Raw genomic sequence first — 9,878 nt, 5'->3', positions numbered from 1 at the left:
CTGTTCTGTGTTTAATTCTTGCTAGCAGGTAAGGGCCCCGGTCTAGAAATTTTCACATGGGCCCTTTATTATCAAGTTGCGCCACTAGAAGTATATTGCGACTATAACACCACATAATTCTCAACACACTCGAATAAATTATCAACGTTATCAAAATTAACAGAAGAGTCTACGCAACATTAATTGTAGGTATACCTACACACGCGAATCCCCGGCCTCAGAGAATCGACTCCAATGTCAAGATGAATATTTTGATCCCAAAAGAGAACTAAGTCGTCCAGTATAAATCCATAAATTGTGGTTAATGGAACAAGGTTTATTTTTATACCTGTCACCTGTCCCGTGATCAAATCCTGATAACTATTATAATATGTATCTAGATAAAAACTGTCAAACGAGTAAAATATTACTATAGTGGCTATTTGTCTTGTTTACCTTATAGCTTTTATCGGAAATTTTTTCGTGGCGTTACACTTCCTTTCGTAAACAACCTGCGCACACCTCACATATAACTGTATAAGTATATTACTGCTGTACGCAAGCATATTGCCAAAATAACGTACGGTTTATCCGAGGCAACCTATTTTTTCTTCGACTCTGTGTAAATCTGTCATCGGTCGCGTCCGCTGCGTCTCTTAAAATAATCACACCGTAACCTATAACCACTGCCGCACACGCGAAAACGCGGTACCGACTTGCCGTTATCCTATTTATATAATATAATAATATGTAGGTAGGTACCTTAAATATACCTATTTAATATCCACATTTTTGGAGTTTTTAACTGAATGTGATTATCGAGACCACCGAAAAGCAAATATAAAATGTGTATATGGGTACATTAAGTACATACATGCATAATACAATCGAACTTAATATATTATTTATAATAATTCATACTATTCAATGAATAAATACGCTATAAAAAAAGTAGGTATAAAAGGTGAACGAAGTAAAGTTTTGCTAGACAATAATTGCTCTTAGAATAATAGACTACAAAATTATATTGAAATTCATAATTTAACTTTTTATTATTAAATTTTAAGCATACAGAGTACCACAAAGATTTGTCGATTGTACGCGTTGCGTAGTCGTGAAATGTATGGTCCTATTATATACGTTATATAAAATATATCAATAAAAATAATTAATATTCCCTACAGATTTTCAAACTTACTATAGATTTTTTATGCAATTGTATTATTTTTTTAGATAAGACTAATAACTGTAATGATGTATATACCATCCAATTAATACTTAAATTACATAAACAAATTACTGTATACATATTATATATATATATAATATATTTATGTATCTGTGTTATTCCTATATACAATATATGACATACATGAACATGATAGGTACATTTACCGTTGCAATCGTATACTTAAATATCTACTTTAATACCTACTTATAATTTGTATAAACCAAATCAGAATTAATAGTGCTGTTTAAACTTTAAGTAATTTATGTACAAACGTATAACAAGAAAAAATAAATGCTATATAATATTAAATATAGTATTATAGTAAATTCAGGTATGTATATTATATCAATAATTTAATATTTTTTCTAAGATAGGCACTACATTTTATTTTTAAATATGTAATAAGATATTATAATATTATAGGCATAACCATAGATATATACAACAATTAGATAGCCGTCTTTGTACTACATTTGTGACCAATGTTGAAGTCGGCCGCCATTTATAAAGCAGGCAATGTTTACATTTATTTTACATTTATTTTTATATATATACATATACATATGTACTGTGGTAACATTATTTTGTAAACATTGCCTGCTTTGTAAATGACTTTGATTATAAGAAGAAGATGGCTATCTAGTTGTTGATATATCTATGGGCATAACTAATATTTTGTAGATACCTAAGCCATTTTCGAAATGGAGAAGACAAATGAGGGACTATTGCCAATTTTCAAAGAAAAAGACTTGTAATGTTTTTAATGATTTGCACCTATGTCCTATATATACGATGTGTGTTTATATCGTCCTATTATAATAAGTCTATATTCGCTTAAAAACCAACTTCATTGGGAATAGGCCAAATATTTATTAGGAACAAAATACGTAGGAGTGTGAGATAAGTAGAGTAAAGAAAAACTACACTTCTGTAAGTTTGCCATTAAACTCGTTGGTTAGTGATGGTAGTGGTATATTCCCCACGCATATAACAAATTATTTAAAGCTCAATCGGAACGAAAGCTAATGTTTACTCTACCACGTCGGTAAACAAAATAACACTGAGACAGCGTCAATCATGTATTCGAGTAACCTATAAAAATAATATTCTCACGATTCGAGTTAATAGCGGTACTTGATTAAAAACATAACACAAATTACGTAACTATAAGTTGATTGTGATTATCATGTACACCATATTATATGATATAATATCTATGGCGAATTATAATATCCATATATGTAATAATAGTATAATAATACCGGCGATCCGCGGCTCTTTTGAATTATAATTATTGAAAAAACCATATGTACCTTGCTGGGATAAGTGAAATTTCAAAATAATAACAATTATGTATATAAATTATAAATATTGCAGTACTTACACAATAATATTTATTTTCATATTAAATATACCTAAATATAATTTTATGTAAATTTTCTCCTAATAATATTTTATATGCGTGATTGGTGTTTCTGATTGGTTACTCGATGTATTCAAATGTTAAAAGTTTGAAGATAGTCTGTACTTACTACTCTATTATTATTGCAATATTACCTTGAACCGTTTACTGAGGTAAACGAGGGTCATCAATCATCTTACTATATAGACAATATATATATATATATAATCTGTACCTATATATTATACATACAGAACAATAAATTAATAAACTGCAGCCAGCTGAACAAAAATATTATACATGAAATATATTAAATAGAATCCACACAATATTTTTTTTTTATATAGATCCAAAAAACGAAATGAACGATGAAGCGGGAAACGGTTACAAAGCCACCACCAAGAAGAGCAAGTACGCTGTGATAATGTTCATTCATGGAGAATCGTTTGAGTGGAACTCTGGCAACCCGTACGACGGTTCCGTGCTGGCTAGCTACGGAAAAGTTATTTTTATTACAATTAACTACCGCGTGGGCGTTTTAGGTGAGTCCTGCTCTTTCCTGTGTATAACATAATATACCTACCTGACATCGCGTAAGTTTGTGCAACCGATAGTAGCAGGTCTTATGCTAAAGAGACTTACCCATTGCCCAAGTAAGATGATGAAAGTTTACGCTGGAAGGTAAATGTGTAATATATTTTATGACAAAAGTGCTTATTATTTTAATGTTTCACGACATTATTGGATGGGATTATAAGGTTGTTGAATCGGAAAATCTTTTATCTAACCTTGGTCACAAAAATCCTAAAAAACTATATAAGAAAATCTATATTTATTTTTATTTTTCAATTTGTATTTGTTGCGTCGTGGTTATAAATGGAAAGAATATATAATTATTTTATTTAAATTAAGTTAAATTAAGTCCAAATGTACGTTGGAATAAGGCCAGGGTTATGGTATTGTATTATAGTTTATATGTACAGTGCAAAGGCCATTATCGACAACTACAATGTCTCTAATAATATTAAATGCATTCATTGTCAAGGCACGATTTCTTGATTTTTCCGAGTAAAATAATTGCACGATAATATGGGTGGTCGGTAATTGGGCCACATTTTATATACCTGTTTTGTATAAAATATTAGCTTACATTTTACTACCCGGATATTGGGCCACAAATGAAATTTATGTTTTTAAAGTGTACCCGGAGATTGGGCCATAAATGAGTAGCATAAAAATATACGAATATATTTATATATAACGCTTATTAACTAATTATTATTATTTTTTCTAATATACAAAAATACGTGGAGGGAAAATAGCATAGAGTAAAGAATATAAGTACTGTCACAAATACCTATAATTGTCAAAATCAAAAAATGTTGTGAATTTATTGTTCTGTGGCATCTCATTTATAAAATCCATTGCAACGCAGTTACCTACTTCTTCTGGATTTAAAAATGGAATTCCAAATATATTTCCTAATCATTTACTTAGGTAATTCAGAAGTCTTATCTTAATATTCTTTACATAATACTACAGCTCAAATTGTTCGCCACCGTGATTGTACAACAATAGAAATCTACATCCTACAATTTCTTTGTCAGCCCATGTACCTATGCTTAATTGCTTCTTGGAATCCTTAAATCGACAGTAACTTTTATTGATTTTAAATGTAAACCATGATCAAAGCAATAAAGGATAATTAATTTTAATGTTTTTATATAAGTATTTTTTCCTTGTCTTGAGTAGACAAAATACTAAAGGAACATATAAATTATCTTTATACCTAACTATGAATAGAAAATAATTAATAAAAATGCTTTGCAAAATATTCGAAAGTGAAGTCAACATAAATAGATTCTAACGAGAATAGGAAACTTAAATTTTTAATAAGCAATTTATATATGACATATTAATTTAGTGGTCCAATTACCGGATATAATAATAAAAAATCATTGAAAATAGTGGCCCAATCACCGGGTCTACCTGTTATAAATGTAGAACATAGTGGCCCAATTAACGTACACCTTTTTGAAAAAAGGTTAATTATGGCCGAATTTTTGAGCGCCCGATAATATTATGTTATGTTGTATTATATACTAAAGAATAAAGGTAATATATTATTTATAGTATATATTACAGTATTTGTATCTACACACCAGCTATATGGCATAATATATCCGGTCCCTGTAGTAGATTTGTTTGTTGACTATTGCCGGTGTTGAATAGGACCAGATCGATATTACTCGTGTAACGTACTAACGTGTATTATATTATAATATTTTTGTCGAATATATTCATGTAGGTTTTTTAAAGTCCAACGGTGGAGACATTCCTGCTAGTAATTTCGGCCTGTTAGATCAAATGGCCGCCTTAGAGTGGATCAAGAATAACATACAAGCGTTTGGCGGTAACCCAAATGCGGTTACGGTGATGGGACACGGTACCGGTGCAGCTTGCGCGAATTTTCTAATGATGGCGCCACCGGTCAATAACAATAGTGAGTAACACTGACTAATACACTGTATAAGTATACAGTAAACGAAATAACGAATATATTATTTAAAAGCAACGCGTGTTCGCTGTATGTAATAGTAATAGAGTTATATAGACATTATGCTAGTTTACATATACTAAAAAAACACCATTGATCTCATAATAAAATGAATGCTATATTGCTATAATGCTATCGCGTTGTAATCTAAACATGTTTGAAAACAGTATTACAGTAATATAATATATTATATATTATATATATTTAATTGTTATAAACGAGTTCAATTTTTGTGTGAATTCTGCCAGATTTATTCCAAAGAGCAATATTGATGAGTGGTTCAGCTTTGTCCGATTGGGCGTGGGTGAAAAATCCAATCATGAACACTATACAAGTTGGCCAGTCGTTGAACTGCGAGCCAGGTGGCAACGAGAAATTTTTCGAATGCTTGCGAAGAAAACGGTTTACGGATCTGGTGTCGACCAAAATGTATTTACCGCCGTTCGTTACCGTGTTCGGTCCAATGGTTGATGGCGTGATGATTACCAACGAACCACTGCCGTTATTGAAAGAACACAAGAACTTAATGAAAAAGTATATATTATACTATTACGAACGACCAAATCATAATAATAATAATAACATACACAAAATACGATCATGATTTTTAACAAATTTAATTTTCAGTTATAAAATCCTAGCCGGCGTCACGGAATATGAAAGTTACCACTTGCTGGATAGCGTGTCACTAGCGCATGGTATGTTAGAAAACGAACAAAACAAAGTATTGTTGGATTACATGAAAGCTAAGTTCGAGGTAATTAACTAATTTTTTTTATCCTCCATGTATTTAAATATATTTATGTTATATGTGTATAATGGTAATTGTTTTCCAAAGCTTTTTCCAGATTTCACTCTTACGGCCACTTTAGCACAATATACCGACCGTAATCGAACGTGGTCTTCATCGGGAGCTCTGGAAAATCGTGATGTCTTGTTGGATATTCTAAGTGATGCCATGGTTTTAGCACCTTTAACACAACTTGCCGAAATCCAGTCAGAGGTCAACGAAAACACGTACTTCTATGTTTTTACTCATAGAAGTACTTTTAGCGAATACGACGTGGTAAAATCCATTTTAAACGATATACGACAAACTATTTGACGATTATGTTGTTATATTATTTACAATATTATCTCATTATTATATTATAGGTAAAAAAAAGTATAAATGGTGAAGATTTACCGTATGCTTTGGGTGTACCATTGGGTGGTAATACAATTCATCTTAAAACTCAATATGATCCAAAGGAAAAAAGATTATCAGAAATGATAATGACTCATTGGAGTAATTTTGCTAAAACAGGGTAAAAATAATTGATCTATATATTTTTATTATAACTCCTTAATTAAAAAGAGACAAAATCGAAAAAAAAATACAAATTTATATGTACTTAGAGACCCAAACTTTTCAAAAAAATCATACCAAAATGAATGGAAAATGAATAATGTACGATGGCCGAAATACAATACTGTGAATCGTGCTTACTTGGAACTAAGTCAGTTAATACGTTATATAATATTAAGATGACTCAATTAATCAATTTTAATAATATGACTGTTATATTTTAACGGTTTCAGATTTAACGAATAGGCAAAGAGTGAATTATAGAACAAGTAAGTGTAAATTTTGGAACGTAGATCTTCCACAAAGGATTGAAGACGAACGGCAAAAGGACGCAGAACAGTCTAAGCCACCGTACTCTTCGTTGCCTGTGATACCGAAAGAGTCCCAACCTCCGTGGATTGATCGCGAACCAATATTCAGCTTGCCCACATTGATGCCAGACGACCCAATGCTAAAACCCGATGAGTTCCCAGAAGAACCCAACCCTGGCGAAGAACCTTCGGCTGAACCATCCGATAAGACGGTCCAGGAAACCGTAGAAGCGTCGTCCTCTTTTGTCGTGTCTCTGATAATTATCATCGGGATACTTTTTCTGTTGGTCAACATCTGTGCATTTGGCGGAATTTACTATCAAAGGGATAAGTTGAGAGTTCGGGAACGTTTGTTTAATAACCGGTTTAGATGCAACGGTGCGAACACGAGCCGGACATTTGACGACGACGATGAGCAGGACGACGTGTACATGAAAACCACGGCAGAGGAACCAGAAATAGCAAACGTGCACAAGATCAACAAGAACCAAGCGTACGATTCAGTCGCGTTGGCCAGCGTAAAACCTGAGGCCATCGGTGGTAAACGGTTGGGGAAATGGGCGGAAATATCGAGGCAAAGAAGTAGTAGCACGATAACTATGGACCCACACACCCGAGTCAAGGAGTGGATTAACACGGAGATCATACAACGGTATTCCCCTAGGATATTGCGGAGACAGCGGAGGGAAGATAAAAAAAGGCAGTTAGTGTGTGCTGAAGACCCGTCGGTGATGGTCGAAAAATGTGAAGTAACAGACGCTCATAAAGCAGCTGAAAAGACAAGAAATAAAGTAATTTATCACATAGTATTTCATTTTTTTTCTTCTACATAACAATTTAATAGATGCATCTATACATCATGTATTTGTCTTCTTAGGTTTCTGTTGGTATTGACGCAACGCCGGCTGCCCGGACGATAAGTGTGTTAAAGCAAACGCCTATAGAGCTGACGAAATCGATGGACGCGATGGGTCACTTAGAAAGAGTAGAAATAAAACCATCGCTATCATTGGGTTCGATTAACAAAAAAACTTTGACCAGAAGCGACGCACTCAACGATTGTGATGACTTATTGATGTCTTCACAAGACACGTTGCACAAGAGTTCCACTAGCATACAATTGAAACCCGCTGTGAAAGAGAAGAGACCCGGTATTAAGGTCACTCATGGATACTCAAAGTCGGAACCAGCGCGAGACATCCCAAAAGAACCTTTTTACACCCAAGTTAGTATCACACTGCAAACTGTGTATAATTGACTGATTATAATTCACAACATATAAATGCATATACTATCTTATGGAAAAATAGTCATAACTTTTATGCTAGTTTCGTCATTTTAATCTTTTATGGGGTGGGGGTGATCATAATAATTATTTTAAGCTATTACTATAATGACTTAACCTCTTAAAACTATAATATGGGTAAATGGAACATTAATAGTAGGTATATAATATAATATAACTAATATGTGTTATAAATGCTAGAAAGAAGTTATAATGTTGAGTAGATACATAGCTACATAGGTACTTGCATATATGTATACAATATTTTGATTTGTAATAAATATAGTTATCCAAACATTAGAATTATAATTAAAAAAATAAAATTAAGTTGAAATATCAATCTTTTCTTTTCTTGACCGATTTTGTTTCGCAGGTGTGCAAGCCAAAGACGTTGGCCGTGGCTTCGTCAAAAAACGCCAGCTTCGATTCGAGCTCGCATTACGAAGATATAAATGTTACATCCAAGGAGTATGCGATGAACGGTGGCAACGGCAGTGTAGACTGCTGTTCGGATGGCGGTGGTGGTGTCCGCCGGATCAAATACCCGAAAGTATTGCCAGACTTTCCGGCACAATGCGGTGCCGGTAACGAGCGTAGACTGTCATTGCCTCCACCGTTGGCGGGAATACCCGAGGGGTCAGGAAAAATACCTCCACCGCCTCCCCCTAGGGTGTCGTCGACGCTGGGCAGGAAGAAGGATAAGGCGGACGCCATGACCGTCGCTGGGCCGTTCAACAGGCAACCGCAACAGGACACCATCCCCGAGGAACACAAATCCCTAGTAGTGCCCTGTGTACCCAACAAGGTTTGTCCTGCGGTACAGGTGGCAACGGACATGACGTTAACCGTCAAAAAACCCGTCGAGCCTAGGATCGTCATCAAAGCCAGTTCGGTGCAGCAGAACTCGCAGCACCAGCATCCACAGCACCTACAACAACAGCACCAGCAGAAGCAACCCAAAAGGACGAACATACCACGAGTAGTACACCCGCAAAACAGCGACCGGAACAACAAAACGACGGCGGCCGGAACCGAAAGTGACACGGGCACAATTAAGAGAAAGAAGAAATGAACTGCAGAAGGGCTTTTCTATCCTATCTACTAGAAATACAAAAATTGTTTGACCATATTATATTATTAAAACAATAACGACAAACCGCTGTCGATATATTGTATTGTATTGTATTGTATTGTATTGTATTGTATTGTACTATGTGTGATTGTGTGTATGTGTGTGTGTGTGTGTGTGTGTGTGTAAGTGTCTACTTGTATATTATGTTCTGCGATCGCCATATACATAGTGCTGATGTATATTGTATATTTTTTTATTTTTTTTTTATAGTATTCGTAACACTGAGAAAGTTTCCTTCGAACTATCTACTTCAGTCGGATTTTAATAACGTTAGAAAAAAACATTTATATATAATATACTCTTAATATTATTTTTTTTCTTTTTATATATTTATAATTAATTACCTGCCTTAACGTTACTTAGACTAAAATCGAATTACCTACATAGTAAATAATAATAAGTAATAACGGTCAATTCCGCTACCTATTGGCTATTGGATTAGATAAATAAAAGGTTTTTTTTTAATAACGGTGCTTGCGATGCGAATTTATTTCATTTCAAACCTTTCGTGTTTGATTACATTGCCTAGGTACATTTTAGTTTGAATTTAAAATAAGATATTAATAAGATTTTATAGTTTTTAAAGCTGTCATTGATTGGTTTATCGCAAAGAAAATGTTTGGGGATAATGCA

The 9,878-nt window shown here is 33.6% G+C and overlaps 1 protein-coding gene across 1 annotated transcript in view; it reads left to right on the top strand.

Moving 5' to 3' along the window:
* LOC100166818 (neuroligin-4, Y-linked) overlaps positions 1–9,555 on the top strand; it is a 22,069-nt gene extending 12,514 nt beyond the window's left edge. The window contains exons 2-11 of the mRNA XM_001943534.5: positions 2,960–3,154; positions 4,921–5,115; positions 5,418–5,703; positions 5,797–5,926; positions 6,008–6,235; positions 6,325–6,476; positions 6,568–6,668; positions 6,751–7,619; positions 7,706–8,053; positions 8,487–9,555. Of these exons, the coding sequence (XP_001943569.2) occupies positions 2,960–3,154; positions 4,921–5,115; positions 5,418–5,703; positions 5,797–5,926; positions 6,008–6,235; positions 6,325–6,476; positions 6,568–6,668; positions 6,751–7,619; positions 7,706–8,053; positions 8,487–9,185 (3,203 nt within the window). The 3' untranslated portion in view covers positions 9,186–9,555. The remainder of the gene's footprint in view (positions 1–2,959; positions 3,155–4,920; positions 5,116–5,417; positions 5,704–5,796; positions 5,927–6,007; positions 6,236–6,324; positions 6,477–6,567; positions 6,669–6,750; positions 7,620–7,705; positions 8,054–8,486) is intronic.
* The last annotated feature ends 323 nt before the right edge of the window (positions 9,556–9,878 follow it).

This window comes from Acyrthosiphon pisum, chromosome A1, assembly GCF_005508785.2.
Source record: "Acyrthosiphon pisum isolate AL4f chromosome A1, pea_aphid_22Mar2018_4r6ur, whole genome shotgun sequence".
In the NCBI taxonomy this organism is placed as follows: domain Eukaryota; kingdom Metazoa; phylum Arthropoda; class Insecta; order Hemiptera; family Aphididae; genus Acyrthosiphon; species Acyrthosiphon pisum.
The sequence above is the reverse complement of the archived record's forward strand: the minus strand, read 5'-3'. Positions and strand labels throughout refer to the sequence as shown.